This window comes from Telopea speciosissima, chromosome 11 (genome assembly GCF_018873765.1).
Source record: "Telopea speciosissima isolate NSW1024214 ecotype Mountain lineage chromosome 11, Tspe_v1, whole genome shotgun sequence".
NCBI classification, from domain to species: Eukaryota; Viridiplantae; Streptophyta; class Magnoliopsida; order Proteales; family Proteaceae; genus Telopea; species Telopea speciosissima.
The window spans coordinates 4,047,786-4,070,951 of NC_057926.1; the positions used below are offsets into that span (position 1 = coordinate 4,047,786).

The 23,166-nt window shown below is 38.4% G+C and overlaps 2 protein-coding genes and 1 long non-coding RNA gene across 3 annotated transcripts in view; 2 read left to right on the top strand and 1 right to left on the bottom strand.

Moving 5' to 3' along the window:
* The window catches only part of LOC122645965 (protein S-acyltransferase 10), a 63,429-nt gene extending 56,324 nt beyond the window's left edge, over window positions 1-7,105 (bottom strand). The window contains exons 1-2 of the mRNA XM_043839393.1: window positions 6,825-7,105; window positions 6,589-6,703 (exon numbers count right to left, since the gene is read on the bottom strand). Coding sequence (XP_043695328.1) covers window positions 6,589-6,703; window positions 6,825-6,918 — 209 coding nt within the window. The 5' untranslated portion in view covers window positions 6,919-7,105. The remainder of the gene's footprint in view (window positions 1-6,588; window positions 6,704-6,824) is intronic.
* Window positions 60-22,403, top strand: LOC122645966. The gene is made up of 3 exons (XR_006330543.1): window positions 60-81; window positions 5,800-5,804; window positions 22,262-22,403. It is a non-coding gene; the product is annotated as an uncharacterized LOC122645966 (long non-coding RNA).
* LOC122645964 (sufE-like protein 1, chloroplastic/mitochondrial) lies at window positions 20,599-21,874 on the top strand. Its single transcript, XM_043839392.1, has one exon. It carries the CDS (start codon window positions 20,636-20,638, stop codon window positions 21,701-21,703), a length of 1,068 nt encoding a protein of 355 aa, XP_043695327.1. The 5' UTR covers window positions 20,599-20,635; the 3' UTR covers window positions 21,704-21,874.
* Window positions 22,404-23,166: the final 763 nt, after the last annotated feature.

Here is a 23,166-nt window from a genome sequence, read left to right on the forward strand (position 1 = left end):
TTCAGATGTTGACTGGGCTGGATCTCCAGTTGATAGGCGATCCACTACAAGTTACTGTGTATTTGTTGGTGGAAATTTGGTGTCCTGGAAGAGTAAGAAACAGACAGTTGTTGCTCACTCCAGTGCAGAGTCAGAGTACAGGGCTATGGCACATGTCACCTGTGAGTTGATGTGGGTAAAACAATTAATGACTGAACTTGGCTTTGTTGATGGTGCTCCAATGAAACTGTGGTGTGATAATCAAGCTGCTGTCCATATTGCTTCAAATCCGGTGTTTCATGAAAGGACAAAACACATTGAGGTTGACTGTCATTTCGTTCGAGAAAAGTTACAATAAGGTTTAATTTCTCCTGGCCATGTCCGTACAGGAGAACAACTTGCAGATGTGTTCACAAAGTCTTTGGGAAGTGCAAGAGTGGATTATATTTGTAACAAGCTGGGCATGATTGACATCTATGCTCCAGCTTGAGGGGGAGTGTTATCGTGAGCTTGGTATTAGCGCAAAGAGCTAATACCGAGAGAGGTGTGAGGAGGGTAGATTAGTACTTTGAGTTGTTTAAGTTATTTCTTTTATTTTTTATTTGTTTCCTGTTTTGCCCTTAAGTGAATAAATATATTTGAGGTTTAGAGGAGAGTTACACATATCGTGTGACTCCCCAAAGTTACATATTCTCTGCTCCTCTTCTCTCTCTCGGTTTTTCTTCTTCTTGTTCTTTTTCTCCATTAATTCACACACATAATGCTGGTCATTTATCCATAATGAAGTAACATGTGGCTGCATAAATCCTTGAGTGATGTCCTCATCACCTCTTCAATAGAATCTTCTACCCGTTGATTTTCTATCTTTACAGCTTCAAGCATTGTCTCTTCTTTATCATCACAGGTCACGGTGATCACTTCAGCTTTATCTTCGACTTCAGGCTCCTTTTCTTTAGCTGCTTCTTTCATTTCGTGCTTCTTCACAAGCTTGGTGTTGGCTATAGTATCATGTCGTACTTTCTCTGCTAGGACATTAACAGAGTTGAACAGTATGTGTTACCCTTAAATATAAAAGTGCATTGATTATTCTAGCCTCCAAATATCACATCATTGTTGTAGATGATAGATCCAAGTGTTGAACACAAGATGCATTGTGTCAGTGTTGTAATTCTTGTCAATACACTCAGTCAAGAGCAGAGCGTTCATAAATTTGACTGAGCAAGCAGTGCAGTGAGTTGGCCAAGCATGAAAGAGCATTGAAAGGTTTACCAGTGCGAGGTAAGCTTGATGAAGGTGTTGGCCAGCTGTAAGCTTCTGGGCACAAAGGAAAATTACTATGGAAGAGCAGAGTAAAGCTGATTGTATGGGCTGACATAGTTGAGCTTGGTTGACAGACAAAGCATTGTTGATGGCGTGAATTTGGTCAGCTAGGCTGGAAGACCAGGGTACCACGTAGCAGTTGCACAATCCTCATGAGCATCATATACAGTTGCCAATGCAGTGGGCAGCAGCTATGTAGATGTGTTGTTGATGATGTGACAATAGTTGAGAATGTGATGCGAGGCTTGTTGTGTTTGGCTTGGTGAGGTAGCAGTTATACGCCCTAGAGTACATGAGGTGTGCTGCCAAAGGTGAAGTGGTATTGCCAAAAGTGAACTATGCAGTTAAGAGAGGAAAACTGCAAGTTTGTGTTGGAGCAGTATCTTCACAGGTGCTTTGAGATGTCCTTTACAAGGATTTTGTTGAAGCCCAAAACTAAAAGACTTTAGTCCTATGAGCAGGCTTCATAATGCCTCAAGAATCTAGTCAATCTGAGCTCGACTGAGGGAGCTATGATCTTGAATGCAGATGCCGTACATGATGCCCAGTTCTGTTCACTTCACTGTACAGCAGCTTTGGGGATTTTTGAGTTGTCCTATAGTTGGAATTTGTAAGAGCTCAAAACATGAGACATGTAAATCTCTGAGTTAGCTTTCCAACAATTTTTTAATCATATCAATCCGATATCGGCGTGGGAAGTTGTGAGTTGATCTTCAGGCATTGCACGTATGCTTCAGGTAGCAGTTTCAGCCTTTGCATCAGTTTCAAGATTGGTAGTTCGGAATCAAAGTTGAGAGAACGGTGTGACTTGTCACTAATGAGAGGTCCTCTTTATTTATAATGAGATTACAACCCAAGAGGGTAAAAAGGGAAAAAGAAAAAATAGTATAAAACCCTAATGTAAAGTGATAAGATGCTAATCCCATGGATCTCAACACTCCCCCTCAATTGGTGCAAAGATATCATGCATGCCCAACTTGGAGACCAGTGGGTGAAACACTTTACAATTTAACACCCTTATGAACACATCGCCAACTGATTAACAGAACTGACAAAATGAATACAAATAAGTCCTTGCTCTAACTTTTCTTTGATGAAGTGCCGATCAATCTCAATGTGCTTTATCCTGTCATGCTGAAATGGGTTATGGCTAATGCTGATAGCAGCTTTGTTGTCGCAGTAGAGACGCATTGGGAGCTTCAGAAATAACACCCAAATCACTCAACAACCCTTGAAGCCACATTAGTTCACAAATGCCCTAAGCCATAGCTTGATACTCCGCCTCTGAACTAGATCATGATACAACGGATTGTTTCTTACTGTGCCGTGTGACCAGGTTACCTCCAAGGAATGAACAATACCCAGAGGTAGACCTCCTATCATCAATGGATCCAGCCCAATCGGCATCAGTAAAAGCCTCTAGCCTCAGGTTCCCATTGTTGGAGAAAAGAATTCCTTTCCCAGGGGCAGACTTCAGGTACCTCGAAATTCAATGCACTACATCAAGGTGGGATGTCCTGGGGTCATGAAGAAACCGACTAACAATGCCCACAACATAGGCAATGTCAGGTCTGGTATGGGACAGATAGATCAACCGACCAACAAGTCTCTGGTCCTGCTCCCTATCAATTGGATCACCTACGGCACTACATAGCTGATGGTTAACCTCAATAGAGGAATCCGCAGGCTTACAACCAAGCAAACCTGTTTCACAACGGAGGTCAAGGACATATTTTCGTTGGGAAATGAAAATTCCTTTATCAGACCTTGCAACTTCAATCCCAAGAAAATACCGGAGAGGTCCTAGATCCTTGGTTTCAAACTCAGTGGCCAGCAAATTTTTTAGGTGAGAGATCTCAGTACCATTGTTCCCAGTGATCACGATGCCACCTACATACACAACAAGAGCTGTGATTTGAGAACCACTCCGTTTCACAAACAGAGTATGATCGGCTTGGCTTTGTTGATACCCAAACTTCTTCATGGCTTTCAAAAACCAGCCAAAACAAGCCCTAGGGGATTGTTTGAGTCCATAAAGGAACTTCTATAATCTGCATACTCGGCCAGCCATGGAGGTGGAATCAAATCTGGGAGGCAAATCCATATAGACCTCTTCTTCAAGATCTCCATTTAAGAAGGCATTCTTGACATCCAGTTGTTGCAAGTTCCATCCCAAATTGGCAGCACAGGACAGCAAAGCTCTGACTGAGTTCATCTTTTCCACGGGTGCAAAAGTTTCTTGGTAGTCTATCCCATTGATGTAGGACAATACATGAAGAAAAAGAGGCCAAAACACTGTTCACGTGAACAGTGTCACCGCCCCTTATTTTTGGCTTGGTGAGAATATTCCTTGAAGAATTGTGGGGGCAGATTAGGCTTTTAAGTATTAGTGATTCAAGTCCTTAAGTGAAGGGCAGTTTTGTCATTCTTCTAAAGCTAATAAGTTGAACGGATGGGGACCACAGGCTGGAGATTTTGGCTGCAACAATTAAGTCATCCAAGTGGGTCCTACAAGGAGATTTGAAGACTTCAGAAGATTTAGAAGATTTTATTATGTTTCTATTTTATTTCAGTCCTAGTTAATTAGAGTAGTTTCTATTTTCATGTTGCAACTTATTATTATGTTAAGTTTCTACTTCTCTTCTTACTTGAGGTGCAAGCATAGCCCTCTTTATATTGTAAAGGCTGTTAATGCCTCCCCCACGATTTACATAGTTGAATGAAGATTTGCTTTGCTGCAAGTATGATTCTCTCTCAAGTTGTGTGTGAGACTTGAAGGGTTGAAGGAGCCTGGCTGTGAGAGCCTAATCCATCTATCCCTCAACCTTCTATTTTCTATCTTCTCCATCTATCTCTGTGTTCTGCTGTGATATTGTGACTGCCCAACCATTGAGAAGACCATTCGAGTGCTACTGCTACTGCTCCAGTGCTGCTGCTGCTCTTCGGTTAAGGAGATCAAGCCACTGTGCTGCTGCCCCTGCAATCCCAGATTTGGTGTTGTGAGCCTGTGACTTGTGGCGGTCATAACTCAACAAGCAACCATCACTTTTAGTTGATTTTTGGAGCACACAACCTTCCCACTGCCTCCTCCACTCAACCCCAGTTTGAGAGAATTCTGCCAGCTGGCTAGGCCTGTAGGCCATAATCTTCTAATTTGGGAAATCTCTCATATCTCACCATTCAACTGATACAATTGGCTGAGACTTTCAGCAGAGGGTTATCTCCACTCCTTCTTCACTCGATCTGCACAGGAGTTCAAGTCCAGCACTATTTGGAGGGTTTTCCATAACCTTCTATTTTGGTATTTCACTGATATCTCCACATCAGGCAATCAGAACTGAACCAAATTTGGAGCAGCATCCCCTTAACATCATCTACACTCGATCCAAGTTGGGAGTCCACCATCTACATTCTATTCCCTGAGATCCTTAAATTTCTGGTTTTCTAACAACCCTTTTCTGTTAGGAGGCTAGAAACCCCATTACATACTCTAACAGAATTTCCACTTTACAAGTTTAAATGAATCAAGAGCTTTATCTAGGGTCTATTGTAGAGTTTCTATTTCTTCTCTATTTGAGATACACTCAAAGAGGTTTTATTCTATTTGTAGAGGGAGTCAACGTATTACGTGAGGTCTTTGATTCCAAAGTAAGAAAGTGAGACTTGAAGCCGGTTTAAGTAATTAGGATAGGTTTGGCTATCTTCTACACTCTGTAATAAGGGGATTAGAAAGTCAAGATTTACTAAGTTTCAAAGAATTATAAGCCATTAGAAGAGCAAGAGAAGACATCGAAAGCAAGAGATAGTTACCTCAAATAGGTTTTTGGGAATTGAAGTGCAGCTGTTGCTATTCTTTGCTGCTCTTATTGTTAGTGACCCTAAGTTCAAGTGCTGTTAGTGACCCAAAGTTCAACTGTTCACTCTCTCTCTCTAAACCAAGACCATATCATCCCACACCAATCACTTCAGTAATTGACATGGAATCAGCCCCCCCCCCCCCATATGACTGATATGGACCCGTAACAATCCACCATGCTTCCAAACCAAAGTTCAATAGCCCTTTTCAAGCGACACCACTCTGCTTCAGGGTTTCTGCCTGGCGGCAGGTAGCCCTTTCCTAACCGTCTCTCGCTCTCTCCCTTCTATGCACACACATATTCTACTTGGAACTTCCATTGGGAGCAAACAATTGCCTTCAGACCAAAACTAACCCTAAAAACTCGTTGCCCTAGACACAGTAAAGAGCCATTACCCAATCTGGTCTCGCCTATGCAGGGTCGTAGGATGGGTGAGTTTGGAGACAGTCTTAACCTTTGGCATTTTTTGCACAAAGCGGCTACTCTCAAGACTCGAACCGGGCATTTGCACTGGAATCCCAAACTTTTTACCATTGCTCCAAGCAATGACCCATACCCTAGACAAAGTGGCGCGGAAAAATATAAATCTAATTACTAACGAGGTTTTTTTTTTTCTTTTCTTTCTACTAGTGCTGACACTAAGCCATAGTTATCAAGGCAGCAAGGTGACCAAGGCATTGGAGAGGGTCCAAAATCAAGGCGACACCAACAAGGTGGTAAGGCACCCGCCTAGGAACCCAAGGCGATCAAGGAGCCTGGACGACTAGGCGACGCCTTGATAACTATGCATCAAACAATTGAGTTAATGCTTTGAACAAAAAAAGGTTTTTTTGTGTGTGTGTTTCTCTCCACACCCCAACAAGTGATATGTAAGATGTTAAAGTTTTGTAGAGCACCTTATAAATAATAACCATGAATAGAGTAAGTCAATTCTAGAGGGCAAACTCAATTATAGAAACATAACCAGAGATTCCATCAAATTCTTAAAATTGCATTGCAATAAATTAGTCAGTACATGATACTTGACAAATTCTTACTTCCACATTAACCTTCTCTAATTGAAAAGTCAAAACAGGAAAGTAAAGAACTCTGTTGAATTAAGTAAGAGCATTTTTTATAGAGGGCTTCTAATCGATGCCAAATCACATAACTGATAACCTAATGAAGGTCTAGGATTTAAGATTTGGCATAGTCAACTATAAAGCATTAAACAAGAAGGCTTTATTGTAATTATTAGAAAACATTAAACTTTAGTTTTACTTCCTTTCACAGGGTATAACCCACTGGTCTGCCTCATAAAAAAAAGTAAAAAGGAAAATTTTAAAAAATATATAGAGAGAAATAGAAGAAAATGTCATTCAGCTAACAACGAAGAAAATAATTTCAATTTTGAAAAGAGAGAGAGAGAGAGAGAGAGATGGAGAACAAGTACCATGGTTCTTTTCTTGTTTTCTCTATCAAATCTCTATCAAATAAAAAGATAACACCAACATATACGATATGAAGCATCACCAAAGCCACTTTGAGACCCCATGAAGATCGCCGAGCTGAAACCCACAGACAACTCATTACAAAAAAAAATAATAATAATAATAATAATCAAAAATTCAAAGAGATGGACAACATCAAAATCCACCCATGTCAGGGAAACAAAGGGAAAAGCGTTACCAGGATCAGGGAGACAAGGGAAGAGATGAGAGCATCGATCTCCTGTTTGATCTCTTGTCTCACGGGAAGGGCAACACAAACACCCAATCGTCATCAAAACCGCGGCAAAAATGTCCAAGCGACTTCAGAAGAGAGTCCCTTACTCCCTTCTCGTTGTTTATCAAAAAGAGGAAAACATGAGAATAATCTGTAAACGAAGGTAGAGCTCGGATGTATCATGTATGTATGTATGACAACCCAAATCGAACAAACCGTCAAACAACAATATCGACCTACCCGAAGAGAGAAGGACTGGTAAATTGGGGTTAAACTCAGGGTTATTGTTTTTATATTATGCAAGGAAAAAACGAGGGGTAAATAAATTCCAATTAACAGGGGGTTCATGAGTTTAACAAAGTATGCCGTACTTACATCAAATTAATATTCTTATTCATGATTGTTTACTTGTTTGACTTGGGGAAGGTGAATGGAAGCATTCTTATCAATCATTCCTCATTACAAGTTATAAATGTAAGATTTCTTTGTAGTTCAAATCGATATTGAAAAATCAAAGCAAATCGAAACAAATCGAAGCAAATCGAAACTGAAACCAAAACTGATCGAAAAAACAAAGTTTCTTAACTGTTTGGTTTTGGTCTCAAATATTCTGAGATTGAAACCGATTCAGCCGGACAGAAACCATGCCGAACCGACTATTTGCCACCCCTACCTGAGGGGGTGCCTTTGCTGGAGATCCAATTGTGCTGGAGGGGACTCAAACTCAAGTACAAGCCTCAGGCCAAGCTTCAGTGATATTGAAATTCTAACAATACAATATAGGAAAATTTACGAAACACCCCCTGAAAATGGGTCGAAACTCGGATCACCTCCTGAAATTTGAAAATACTCAGATTACCCCCTGGAATAGAGCCCAATACTCAGTCACTTAAATAATTTTTAAAACCTAAACTACCCTTGTATAATGTAAAGTTACAATATTACCGTTGCAGAGAAAACCCCCCCAAAGTCTAATGTTTTCTTCTTCGTTCTTCACTCTCTTCCCAAATGACCTGCAACTCCAAAACTGAAGTTCGCCGGACTGAAGAAAGACAACGAATTTCCTCTTCTTCCTATTTGCTTTTCTTCTTCTTCTTCCGCCAGCACCACCATCATCGCCACCACTGCAGTCGTCGATCCTCTTCCACCGCCATGGCTGCCACCAATCAAACCCTCTTCGCAGCAGCAACATAAGAGCTTTTTTTGATCTGCCATCCAACCCCTCACCCCAGCCACTGTACATCACCACAGTCCCGCCATCATCCACCGCAATCACCCACCGCCAAAAAAAATGCAACGGCTTTGCTCCAATTCGTATTAGCATCATCGTCCAACATGGGTTTGAGGTTAAAACTTAAGAAAATCTAAGAAGTTCCGTGCAATTGCCGGTGAAGATGCGAAACCCACAAACAACCAAACCCTTAAAAAAAAAAAGTTTAAAAACGAAAGTGGAACGGAGAAAATAATATTTCCTCTTTTCGTTCAGATGAAGCTTTTCAATGGGTTAGTGGGTTTGTGGATCAGCAGTGCTTTGTGAATTATTTACCGCATCCCTTAGTTTCTTCCAGGAAGCAAGCTCCTAACATGATTGCAAGTGATTTTCCCCCTGAACCACATATTTCCTCTTTTCATTTCCCCCATCTTGGAAAAGCAGAGCAGAGCAAAAGGCTCAATTTGTACAGTATGCAGATGGGGGTTCAATTAGTAACAACAGGAAGGTTTTTGGGTTCTATTATAGATCCCACTCTAGATTTATTTTTTTATATTGTAGTTTTTATCGATTACACCTAAATTTGTTTTTGTTTTTAGCCCTTTCCTGTCTTTTAGCCCTAGAAGAAGAAGAAGAAATGCAGAGAGGAAGTAGAGGAGATCTGTGTTTAAAGGTTTCTTTTCAGCTTCTCTTTGCAGGGTTATTGCTAAGTCGCGGGGTTATTGAAACCCTAAGTAAAGAGAAGCAGTAATAGCGGCAGCGGCGGTGGCGACGGTGCTGCCAGCGGAGTTGCAGGGAAGGGGTGGGGTATCTTAGGTTGAAGATGAAGGAAAGGGCAGTATTGTAAATTTAATTCTAATGATTTAGTACAAGGGTAAAATAGTCTTTTTACACCAATAACTAACAACATACTAACACTGTTAGTGTAGAGGGGGTGATCTGAGTATTTTCAAATTTCAGGGGGTGATCCGAGTTTCGACCCATTTTCAAGGGATGTTTCGTAAATTTCCCTACAATATATTGTCTACATTAGGCATGTGTCGAATTTCGTAGTCTAAGTAAAATGATGATCTCACCCCCAAAAAAAATTTAATTTAAACTAATAAAATACACTTTGTTATTCCCCAACTTATTCTCTGAATGAACTACAATTAAACGTTCATATAATGGATTATGAGTTTCTTAAAAGGACTTTTATTCTGAAGAAAATGAAATTAAAAGACAAAACTTCTCTACTAATTATTAGAAGAAATATCAATATGATTGAATCAGAGAAACTTGGTTTAAAGTTATACAAATGTTTTACCAAAAATATAAAATTTCTTGATTAGTTAAAAAATCCAAAATTACACCCCTTAGACTTAATTACTCTAACTATGCAAAATAAAATCTGGACTACTATAACAAACAAAATTATAGAAGCAATTCATCCTCCTTTAGAATAAATCAAATTACACACTAGCGAAAGTCACGACCTCTCCCTTCTAAGTTCATTTGGATGACAAGTCTGGAGCTAAAGCCAAAGATATTTAAGATTCTTATGAAATAAAATTAATTAGGACTGAGTTTTCCTTCAACAACAGTGGTTGGGAACCCATTCACCGTGGCAGCTTTAAATACACACAAGGGTATCGGGAGTGTCTCTTGGGGAACATACTAAAACCCTAAAGCGTTTTGTGAACCCTATGATGGTGGTTGAACCTTCACTGCGCAATGGAAGAAAACTTAGTCCAAATAATTATACTAATCAATACCTACAAACAAGAGGTGACCAACTAGAACAGTAGAATCACACATCATTCTGGGTCATCTAATGATATGTTTAAGGAATTCTATATTTCATAATAATATCATTAAAGAAATCAATAAAAATTTTAAGTTAACATATTTCATAATGATATCAAGGAAAAATGAACGAATACATCACTATTCAAACCTTTTGAGTCATCTGATGATATGGTCAAGAAATTTTCACAACAAAATAATATCATTAGAGAAATCAATAAAAAATTTAAGGTCATATATCTTAAAAAAATAAAAACATCTGACCCAAATAAATCTAGAGCCCATTAAACCTTCTCAAGACAAACAAAAGAAGTTGAAGAAAAGAAATGGAAGAAAATGAACAGAATTTGAAGGAATTTTTTATTCTCAAACAACTCCTCCGGATTTACAAATTGAAGAAATATACCAATATGCACATGTCAGTTATGACCATAGTTAGTTAAAATAGGATGGCAAAAAATATTTTTGGAACCTTTATCCAAAAAAAAAAAAAAAATGGAACAATGCGATTGAAACACCTTAAAAATTAAACACCTTAAAAATTAAACAGGACTATCAAATATTTAAAAAATGGTTAAAAAAATAAAAAGAACATAGACGGTATGTGTTTTAAACAGTTAGTTTTTCAATAACGGGACAAAAAAAAAGGGGGCAATATACACGTTTTAAACGATTACTGATTCCATTATCAAAACAAAAAAAATAGAAGGGTATCTTTGTGGGAAAATGTTATTCATGTGATGAGATGTTCAAGCTCAGTATTAATAAAATGGTTTATAGTTATGCTTACTTGATTGATTGTTCTTCTGATTTATGGCATGCTCATTTAGGACACTTGAATCTTAAATACATGAAAAATATGTCAAAACAAGGCTTAATCTCTTATAAGCATGAAAATAAAAATAAGTGTGAAGTCTATGTTCAATCAAAAATTGTTAAGAAGTTTTTTTCAAATATTGAGAGAATTTCACAAATATTGGAATTAATACATTCTGATATTTGTGAAATTAATGGCCTCTTAACTAGAGGAGGAAAAATATACTTTATAACCTTTATAGATGATTATACAAGATTTTTACATGTATTTTTATTGAGAACTAAAGATGAAGCTTTTGACATGTTTAAAAGGTATAAAGCAAAAGTAGAAAATAAAAAATGATAAAATAATTAAAATCCTTAGAAGTGATAGAAGTGGATAATATTTGCCCAATGATTTTTTTGCATTTTGTGAAGAACAAGGAATAATACACTAAAATACTGCATCATATACACCTCAGCAAAATGGCATAGATGAAAGGAAGAATATGACACTTGTTGATATGGTAAATGCTATGTTATCAAGTGTTATATTGCCAAATAACTTGTGGGGTGAGGCATTATTAACTGCTTGTCATATACATAATAGGATTCCTTATAAGAAAATACAAACTAGTCCATATGAGTTATGGAAAAGAAAAAAACCTAACATTGATTTTTTTTTTTAACTGTGGAGGTGTTTAGCTTTTTATAGAGCACCAGATCTTAAAAGAACAAAATTAGTACTTAGAGTACTTAAGAGTGTGTTCGTAAGATATGCTGAAAATTCAAAAGCATACAGATTTTTAGACCTAGATTCTAACGTAATTGTTGAATCAAGAGGTGTAGAATTTATCGAGAATAAATTCATTAATGAATCAAAATTTGAAGAAGTTTCTATTCAAACACCAACTTCTGATTCTAGTGATCAAACTAACACTGAAATTTAAACATCTCTTAGTTTGAAAAAAGGTTCTAGTGTGATTAGTGAACCTAAGAGAACTCAAAGAGTTATAAAAGAAAAGGACTTAGGTCTAGATTTTATTTCGTCACAAGCTCTTACTTTTCTTATGGAAAGGGAATAGGGAAATTGTTCTTAATGAAATACCAATAGTATTTAGTTTAGAAGATAATCCTAAGATATATAGTGAGGCTATGTCTTCAAGGGATTCAGCTTTCTGGAGAGAGGCTATAAATGATGAGATGGATTCCATAATGTCAAATAATACGTGGGTATTAATTGATTTACCTTAAGGATCTAAACCCATAGATTGTAAATGGGTATTTAGAAAGAAACTAAATACAGATAGATCCATCCAAACATTTAAGGCAAGGCTAGTTACCAAAGGTTTTAAACAAAATGAAGGAATTGACTATTTTGATACATATGCACATGTTACTAGGATAACATCTATTAATGTGTTATTTGCCTTAGTTGGATGTTCATCAAATGGATGTCAAAATAGTATTTTCAAATGGTGATTTAGACGACGAAGTCTATATGGAACAACCCAAGGGTTTTGTTCTACCAGTAAATAATAAGAAATTTTGTAAATCAGTTAAGTCACTCTATGACTTAAAACAAGCACCAAAACAATGACATGAAAATTTTGACTCAGTAATTTTGTCAAATGGTTTTATTCATAACGGTGCAAACAAATGCATATATTTTAAATTTATAGATAAATATGGTGCAATTATTTATCTTTATATCGATGATATGCTCATTTTTTAACTAATCTTATTGGTGTACTTGAAACTAAAAATTATCTTACTTCAAAGTTTAAAATGAAAGATCTAAATGAATTAGACACTATTTTAGGGATTAAAGTAAAGAAACATAGTGAAGGGTTTGTTTTATGTCAATCACATTATATTCATAAAATGATAGAGAAATTTAAGTATCTGGACATAAAAGAAGCAAACTCTCTTTATGATTCAAGTTCTAAAACGAGTGAGCATTCAGGCAAGACTGTGGCATAGATTGAGTATGCCAGTGCAATTAGAAGCCTAATGTATGTAATGCATTATACAAGGCCTGATATAGCTTTTACTGTTTGCAAACTTTTGAAATACACTAGTTGTTATACCCACACCCAAAGTACACCTTAATTCTTCAGGCCATGTCAAACCTTCTTTTGTAGATGTTGCGGCGCTGCCAACTGTCAACACTTGTGACTTTGGGTCATGACAGTCAAGGAGATAACTGGAATAAAAAGGGTAGAATTTCGATCTGATGGGCGATGTGACCACGTGAAGGTGAACATTTAATCCTTAAATATCATGTGTATGTGCTCCTTTCGTAACCCTCGAAAGGTAGGCTAAAGCCCGGAGTTTATTACTTTAGGTTCACCCTATTTCTATAGGACTGAACCCTAAGCTGGACCCATGGGGGTGAGTCCACACTTGTTGTAAGGTTTATTTTGGGTAAAGCACTGTGGGACCCACTTGTCCCATGTCTCAATTTTCGTCGTGGTATCCCCGAACACGGTGGACCCCACTCTCTTCTATTCTATTTGTGTTAAGCCTTAAAAATAGGCCCTAAAGACCTAACTTAAACTAAAAAAATGGATTTTGAGACTTAAGGACCAAACAAACATGCCCTTAATTAAAGCCACTATAAATAGGGGTTATGACCAATTAATGGTCATAACTTCTCAAACCTATCTAAATCGAAGAAGGGAAAGAAAAAAAGAGGAGAAAGGAAAGAAGAAGAGAAGGGAAAGAAGAAAGGAGAGAAGGAAAGCAAGGAGGGAGATTGGAGGAAGATTTTGGGCTCTTGGAGCTCAACTATAGGTGTTCTTGTCTTTTGGCTCAGGTAAGCTCTTTGGTCTCTCTCTATCTTATTTATTTCTTTTGGGTTTGGGGAAGAACCATTCAAGTTGGGGGTTTTTGACCTAGGGTTCCACTTGGTACCCAAGGATGTTTATGGTTTAAGTATCCTACCTGTTGGGGAACTTAATGCTCACCTTTGATTCTCCTAATGGCCTTCCATTGAACCCATCTCTTGAATCTAGGGTTTCTAATGGAAAACCTAAAAAGAGTTGGGTCATTATGGTGGTTTATTCCATAGATCCATCAATTCCTTGATAGAAGTAGGTTATAGTGACCTAAGTAGACCCAAAGACCCCTTTCCCAAGTCTTTGAGGACTAAAACCCGAGTAAAATTGAGTTTGGGAGCTTAAACCTTGGGAATTTTGGATTCAGCAGAGGGTGGACCCAGGAGTGGACCCAGACCAGAGTCCGCCCCGTGAGTCCGCATGCTTGCTGGTTCATGCTAGTACCCGGGTACTAGATGGTATGGGACGTTGATGCACCCAGAATACCTCTCGATACGATAGTTCATATAGTATGGTTAGGGTTATGTTCTCCTTGCTACGACCCTTACCAACAGGAGTTTAGATGTTGGGTAACCAAGGCTCCCTGTGTGCCTGAGGAGTGATACGATGCCAGGTCAGGGATGATCATTGGTTATCGGGGTTTGCCTCTGAGTGGCGAGTGGCTTCTACTGGCGCAAGCCCCAAGGTAGCAATTGAGGTTGCATCGTGGTGATAAGATAAGTGATCCGTGAGTTTTCCGAGTTGTTGCAGTAGCAAGAACCTAGTGACTTAGACATGTTTGTTAGGTGGCTAACATTGTTAATTAATTCTTGCATCATGGACTATGTGTTATTATTTGTATGTTCCCCATCCCCTCACTGGACTCAGTGGAGCTTACCCCTCTTTGCGCAACCTTTTAGATGCGTTGCAGGTGATGTTTTGGTGGAAATCTCTGTGACTCTTTCTCTTGGATATGTTATGCTCGGTGTTGCTGGCGTGGAGTCCATGACTATGTCAATGAGGCACTTGGATCGAGACACTTATTTTGTTTGTTCCTTTTAAGTTTTCCTCATCTGTATGGTATAAACTCTTTAATAATTACTGTTGTTCTTAGTTTTATTTAACCTCTTGAGAAATGATGTAATATATTATTTATCTGTCACTTAAACTTTTGAACGCTTTTATTATTGTAAACGCTTCCATTCTTTTGCATCTACATTTACTTTGATTATAAATGTATTTTTCCCCGCACTCTGATGTACATATGAGTTGTATTGAGTTGACTATGATTCAAGCCACTGCATCGAGATCCTGGCGGTGTAGGGTGACACATGTCATCCTAATCATACCCCCTTTTATTGTATTTTATCCCTTTTAGGGATGGGGGTGTGACACTAGTAACCTTAGTGTGGACCATTAGAAAGCCATTGATCGATTCTTTAGATATCTTAAGAAGACTATGAAGTTTAGTTTGTTCTATAGGAACCTTCCAGCAGTGTTAGAGGGATACACGAATGCTAGTTGGATCACCAGTGAAAGTGATAATAAGTCCACATCTGGATGGATTTTTACACTAGCTGGTGGAGCAGTATCTTGGGCTTCAAAGAAGCAAACATGTATCTCACATTCAACTATGAAGTCTGAATTTATAGCTTTGGGGGCAACAGAAAAAGAAGCAGAATGGCTTAGAAATATATTACTGGATATAAAGTTGTAGCCACAACCAATGCCAGCTATATTCCTGTACTACGATATTGAAACCACAATGTCTAATGCTTATAGTCAAATTTATAACGAAAAGTCTAGACATATAAGCTTAAGACATGAGTATGTTAGACAGTTAATTCAAGATGGTATAATTATCATACTATATGTGAGTCTAACAGTAATTTAGCAGATCCTTTTACGAAAACCTTACCTAGGGAGCTTGTAGAAGGTAAATCCAAAGAAATAGGCCTGAAACCCTTCTAATCACCTATAGTAGGAACCCAATACTGTCAAGTGATTGTGAAAACATTGATATTAATAGCCCAATGGATCGTCAATGTTAACTGTTACGAGTTAAGGATAACTTCTATGAAGTTTTAATGAGGTTTATGTGAAGTGCTAGTATCTATAGTAACAAGAATACGAAAGAATAATCTTGCCTATATGGACATTGAAATGATGTCGTTTCTACACAAGAATTAAGGATTTATTCTTGTAAGTGTTCATCAAATCAGGACAGAGCACAGTGTCGTAAAAAAGTGCTACCAAGTTGAAGATTTTGACATAGAAGTGATCATAGTTGTGCGTGTGGTATTTTTGGTTTTAATATTTAGGAGAATTGATTTAATGCTGAGTCAACCACATTCTTCTTTAAAGCTTTGAAAAAAACTTACACTAATTGAAGGTTTAATGCCAAGTCAACCTTCTTATACACATAACTATATAGATAGAGATGTTAAGATGGATATTACAAACTAGTGGGGGATTGTTAGATAGATTGTAATAAGTGGGTATAAAGGAGAGAGTTTTGAACGGCCATGATTTTTGGAATAGTCATGACCATAAAGGCTTTCAATGAATGGATTCTAGTGAAGGGTTTCCAATGAATGGATTCCATTAAATGGGTTTCCAATGAAATGAATGGGTTTCTTTAAATGGGTTCCATTGAATGAGTTTCTTTGAAAGAGTTCCAATGAATGGGTTCCATTGAATGGGTTTCTTTGAAAGGATTCCATTGCATGGGTTTTCAATGAATGAGTGCCAATGGGTCTATATAAACCAAGGCAATTCAGCCATTCTGCACAAAATTTTTGGAGCTCTCTCTCTCTCTCTCTTAATCAGAATTTGTCTAGAATTCTAAGTTAATTCTTTTGTAATTTGTTGAATCCTAAAGGTGAATTTGCTCCAGCCGTGTGAGGGCACATATCTCCTTTAAGACAACTAGTACGCGTCCAAAGCAGTTTATAGTCTTCTTTTCTAAATAGACTTTTATCTATCAGTCTGGGGTACTTTTTCATGCACGACGCGTGTACCAAATCAAGTCAGGCCATAGTATTAAATATCATTTCGGAAGACCATTTTGGCCATACCGAATTTCGTCGAATTTTTGTTGAAATATTGTAGTTTTTTTATGAGTTTTGCTTGGCCATTTGTGGGTGTAAAATGCCAAAATACCGAAACGAAATGACCGAAATAACCAAAAGTTTGATGAAACAGTACATTTTTTAGACCGAAATTACCAAGATTTCTGAAATGAGATGACTGAAATTTCTAAAATATTACATTTTTTCAATTTGATGTTGCATTTCGTTTCAACTCAACCGAAATACTCTAAATATTCGAAATTCGACCGACACGAAATGAGATTTTAAACTATAGGTGAGGCTACGTGGGCAGGGCCTTTCTTTTTTTACTTGACATTATTTTTGTCATTGGCGTGGGACTTTGGCCAACTTCTAAAACATATTTGATGGATTTCTTTCTTATAGTGTCTTTGTGTAAAGATATACATACATGTCTCTGCGTAAAGGCATGGCCAAATGTATGAGAATTCTCTAGGGCACTGATTTGGATACGTTTAAATCCTCATCATTGAAACCCTTCCTTTAGAGGGGCATAACCTTTCAAAGGGTTGCCTTGAAGGGCACCATCACCTTTACAAATAGGAGTGCCCATACACTCATTTTCATCTAATTTCGAACTCTCTCTCTCTCTCTCTCTCTCTCTACTCCTCTCCTTTAGCTCTTCACTTCAATGCATTTCTCTATATCTATTTTTGCTTCTTATCTTTTTTCATTTATAAAGTTTAGTGCAACCCCACGGTATCTTGACAGGGGTTTGATCATCAACAAGTGCACGTGGACTAGAGGGCCAATAAGGGCTATTTTATCTTGGGAGATGAGTGACCTATGGCACAATTCATCCCAATTGGTATTTCCTAATCTTCCTCAGATTCTGTGAGTATAGTGGAGGATGTGATATAAGCATCAATGAAGGTTGTGACAAATACATCAATGCTTTGAATTTTAGTAGCAGTGATCAACAATAGAGAAGTCAAGTTTATAATCTTTTGAATACATTACTACAAAGAGTCAGGCAAAACATTAGACTCTATAGGAATATGGGAAAAGGTACATGTTCTAAAGTACAAAGGCAGATGGGAGATATCCGATACAATGGGATCAACGGAGAGAAGAGCCAATATTGAAGAATCCTGGAGTATAGAGATAGCCTCTTTACAATCCGATTCCACCATGATATTCTCGATGCAAAGAGAGAGGACCTCTAGCAACCCACTATGGATGGCCAAGCTTCACCGACTGAAATGAAATCAAAGTGTTGAACCTCAGGATTTATGAAAATGGGTCAGCTTCTATGATCCCGCATAACAATCCCCATGCCATATCTTCGTTGATCTGAATTACAAGACTAATCAAATTTCACTTAAGAAATGGTCGGATAAGAGAAGTCCATGGTTGAGGTGGGGTCGGTGTAATCTTCTCACGTTGGTGGTGGGCTTTGAGGAATTCAGAATTGGTTTGGTGAGCTTCCTTGATCACTTCCTTTGGGGCCCAATCCTTTCAGCTGAACATCAAATCATTACAAGCCCTCCATAATGTCCAAGCTAGAAAATTGCAAACCTCCTAATTTCCCATCGAGCCGTTTTATCTACCCGCTGAAGTTTGCTCCACTCACTAATCCACTTTGACAAATTAAAATCAGCTTGTTGTGGAACTTTAAATGAAAGAGAACATCCAAGCCAAACAACTTGAGCAAATGGACACTGAACGATGATGTGGTCCGACGTTTCCATGGCCTTACCATACTGCATTCAATGTGGGAGAATGTGAATATGGAGTTGGGAAAAGCCCTCACCCGAGGCTAATCCAACTGCATAAGCTATCCATAAGAAGGATCTTATTTTGGCATGGTGTGTCATCTCCAAATTTGTCTTCATGTTGATGGAGGAGTGGACAACCAAGCTCTTAGTCTTGAAGAGGATGGGTGTTCATCAACTTTTCTATTGTGAATATCACATTGCAAATGATAAGTTGTCTTCACGGAGAACTTACCATCCTTAGACGCTCCCCAAACCAGGCGGTCCTTGGACGAGAAGAGGGCAGATGAATCTTGAGGATCATAACCTTATCTGAGGGTTCTAAAAGAATTGATCAAGGAGCTCGACTTTCATTTTAACTATCTTCATTTATGAGGCCTAACACCCATTGAATTAGATAGTCAGGAGGGGTTGGTCGTTGGACCTTAAACTCAGTGAGAGAGGGAATTCATTTGCCATGCCATATATGAACATGGTTGCCGATCATGAGCTTCCAATAAAGGCAGGCCCGTAGCACTTTCCTACCCTCCGGGTTTATCTAGGTTAATTATGGGTTGTTACCCAATCATCACTTTCAAAAAATCATAGTTGAAAAAATACAGGGATTCCATAAAGGCAGCCCATAAAGAGTGGATAGGGAAAAAGCCTCCAAGGAACATTCAATATGAGAGCCTTATTATGAAGAGCCAAGTCGTTAACGTTGAGTCCCCCATGGTTCTTAGATTGACTCAATTTATACAAAGAGATCTAGTGGATTTTTGACCCTTCAGACGTCCCACCCCAAAAGAAACATGCTGCTTCCTTGTGTGTACGCTCATGGATAGACATAGAGAACTCAAAATGTGATGCTTCAAAACTTGAAATAGAGAAGACTATTGATTTTCGAGTCTACTTATGGACATTTTTTCAGTAAAGTACTTGTGGACTTTTTACAAGCCAACTTTTATAAGAGGCAAAGTTATGGGCTTCTTTCTACCCAACAAAAAAAAATTAAAAAAATGATGGGCTTCTAGCTTCACAAAAAAATAAAAAGGGTAAATTAGGAAACACCCCCTAAAAATGGAACGAATCTCAAGTCACCCCCTCTTATTTGAAAATACTCATCCATCCCCCTCTACACTAACGGTGTTATCTTAAGTCGAACCAAAAAGTGAAATGTCATATTTAACCTTAACCCGTCCCTTTGTAGCCCAAGTCAACCCTATCTATGGTTTCAAACCCAACTCTCCATCTCTCTCTCTCTCTCTCTCTCTCTCTCTGTAACTCTCGGAGATGGCAACGGCGGCAGTGGTGATGGTGCTTGGGCAACAACAACCTTGCCAACCTTAGTCTGTCCAAACGGAATCGACCCCGACCCAGATCCAAACTCAGGCTCATTCCCCAATTCAACAGTCATCATTTCGTCTCCCCCACCACCAGAGCATCCTTCCTCTGCCGCTTCACCGGCGGAGGCTTCCAATCCTTCACCCTCCGGTGATAGAACCACATCTGCAACTACCTCTCCGTCAAGTCCAGTTTTACTGATAGCTCAGCTCTCATAGCCTCCGTCAGATACGTCTCCACTCTCCACTGTTTAACCAATTCAAATAAAAAAACCATTGATTCTCATTAACCTAAACCATGCAAATTCTATGAGGAAAAACAAAAAACAAAAAATAAAGAAATCTGTTTTTTTTTTACGGACCAACGTAAATCTTCTCGAGAAGCTCCAATTGAGATACAGTCTTTCATTGAGTTGCATGTCATATAAGGAAGAAAGTGGTACAAGGAAGAAGATCAATTTGGGGGTTTTTAGATTTCAAGGGCAAAATAGTAACTATACATTGGTCAAGGGTAGTTTAGGGTTTAAAAAAAATTTAACCAGCTGACTTCATCGGTTAACAACGTAAAACTAATGGGACTAATCTGTAATATAGGGTTCTAAACCAGGGGTGTTCTTAGTATTTTCAAATAAGAGGGGATGACTCAAGATTTGTTCCATTTTCAGGGGGTGTTTCATAATTTACCCAAAAAAAATTATGGACTTATATAGCTTTTTTTGGGTCAAAGGGCTTATATAGCTTAAGAGTTAAGAGGTGGTAAAGATTCCAAACCAACAATTTTGGTCGGAATTATTTTCTAATCCCTAGAAGCCGTCAAATATATACCTATCATTTCTACCAAAAAAAAATATATATATACCTTTCATCTTTTATATTTTTATTTAAAAAAAAATTTCTACCAAAAAAAATAAAAATATCTTTTATATTTTTTATTTTTGTCAGAAATACCCAACACCCTTACCAGTGCTAGAGCGCGCTCTCTCTCCCTCTATTTGGAGAAAATAAAAATCCATTCGACCATGGCAGTCTCTTCCTCTTCGTTCCGTCTATTCTCCCCAATACCACAATTCCTAAAATCCCACATCCCAATTTCCAAATCCCTAACTACTTCAGTGACAATTCCATCGAGACTCCTCTTTTTCTCCTCAATCTCGGTCGAAAGATTACCTACTAGGCTCCCCTCTTCTTCTTCGTCGTCTTCTGTTACCTCTGCTTCTCTTCAATCCATCGAAGAGCTCCCACCAAAACTCCAAGAAATTGTGAAACTCTTCCAATCCGTCAAGGAACCCAAAGCCAAATACGAACAGCTCTTGTTCTATGGTCGGAACCTCTCCCCTCTCGATCCCAAGTTCAAGACCACCGAGAACAAGGTTCAGGGATGTGTCTCTCAGGTTTGGGTTAGAGCTTACCTCGACCTAGACAGGATCGTTCACTTCGAGGCCGATTCTGATTCGGTTCTTACTAAGGGACTCGCTGCCCTTCTTGTTCAAGGGCTTTCTGGCAGACCCGTTTCGGAGATTCTGAAGGTTTCGCCTGATTTCGTGAAGTTGCTTGGGCTTCAGCAGAGTTTGACTCCGTCGAGGAATAATGGTTTCGTGAACATGTTGAATTTAATGCAGAAGAAGGCCCTCCAAGTATTCATGGAGGCCGAAGAAGGTGCCGGTAGTAGAGATCATTCTGAAATTTTGAATTCTGATTCAAATTTGGATGGGAATTCGAATCCTGAGGTGGGTTTTGAGAAATCGAAATCTGATCCAAGTTCAATTGCTGAGACTGAATCTACTTCGAGTTCAACTTCTTCGAGTACGAGTTTGGGTAGTAGGGGAGAAAGAATAAGGCAGAGACTGGACAAAGAGCTTAATCCTGTTGAACTGGAAATCCAAGATATCTCTTATCAACACGCTGGGCATGCGGGTGTTAGAGGAAGTGCTGGTGAGACGCATTTTAATTTAAAAGTTGTTTCAGAGGAGTTTGAAGGGAAGAGTATGGTGAAGCGACATAGACTCATTTATAATCTGTTGCAAGAGGAGTTGAATAGCGGATTACACGCCCTTTCAATCGTGGCAAAGACGCCTTCGGAAAATTGACAGGTGATGAAAAGTAGATGATGATGATGTAAGAGGTGCTACTTCTCACTTCCATTTCGTGGATATGTATACATGCTCAATTCATGGAGTTCCCTGTTGGCTAATTGCACCAATGAGTTGTATAATTGCATGATATAGAGAAATGTATTTGAGACCATTGGTTTTGCTTAATTTCGTTCCATGCTTTTCTTTTTCAGTTGTCTTCAGTTTTTACTGGCTGCGGCTTTGCTTTCTTCTTTAATGATTTATTATAGTCAGACATCTGTGGTTAAAGTCTGTATAACATTGATAAATGCAAGTTAATAATGGAAAGGAAGAGAATTAACCACCATGAGTCTAATGAGAAATCGGCATTGCACCATTACATTTTCTTTCTGATTTTGTTATGTAGCTCTTGCAGAGCTTTTTGTATAGCTTCATCTTATTATAGATGACATTATCTGATCAGCTGTAATACCAAGAAATCAGTTTGTTGTGACTACTGTCCCATACGTTCTGGTTAAACAAGAGACCTGTTTGTATACGTGTTTGTGTGCTTGTATTCGCGGGAAAATGTAGATTGCAGTCAAATCTTTTGTTTTCTGTCACAAGTGGATCTGAACATAGGACATCTCACCCACAGACAAATCATATGTTTCTGGTTAATTGAGGGTACAACAAAACCTGCTTACAACTTCAGGTTACTTGGGGCTAATCCAATTTATGTGAACAGTTTAGTCTGATCCACTTTTTACAGTAGCAAGGGATCATAGCATGCAAGTGTAACCATTGCAAGGAAATGAGGAACAGTCACAAACTTAAAGCCCGTTTGGCAATGTACATGGATAGTTTTCCTGGTATTGCCTTGTTCTCATCATGGAAAGTGATTTGTTTGGCAATGTATTGGGAGGGCTCCATGTCCCAACCAATTTCCAGCTCAAAATTTTTTGGAGCAAAAAGTTTTGTTCCTGTTGTTCCCAGCACTTTTCAAGCAAGCCATCTCTAGTTAAGGCATTTTTCACTTAAGACAATTTGTGCATTTTACCTCTAGTGTTGACACAGGTGCAACATCTTCAATTGTCCTCCATCTCTAGCATTTATTTTGATCTCAGATTGAACCAAGTGACCATAGTTCCTGTAGATTTGAGTGATTTGATTGACGTCTGGCTTTGAAGTGGAAGCATTCTCTCTCTGTCTCTCATCATCAGAATCTCTCCCTGTTGGCAGTCTCTCTCATCCATTCCCTGCAATGGCAAAAATACATCAGGTGAATTTTTTTTTTGTTGTAATAGTTCTTCTTCCCTCTGAAGATGAAATTAATTCATTTAATTGTTGCTGTTCCCTCTTTATTTTACTGCTTTATTGTCTTTGCTCCTACATTTTCATTCCTCAGATTAATGCAGGGCCGGTTTAAGTTTGGGCCAGGTTTTAGTTTTGGTTTGGGTTAGGCCTTGGTTTTTGGGTTTTATTATTGTAATGGACTG

Excerpts from the sequence above, each read along its gene's own strand:
- LOC122645964 (XM_043839392.1), top strand. The coding sequence starts at position 20,636 with ATGGCAGTCTCTTCCTCTTCGTTCCGTCTATTCTCCCCAATACCACAA.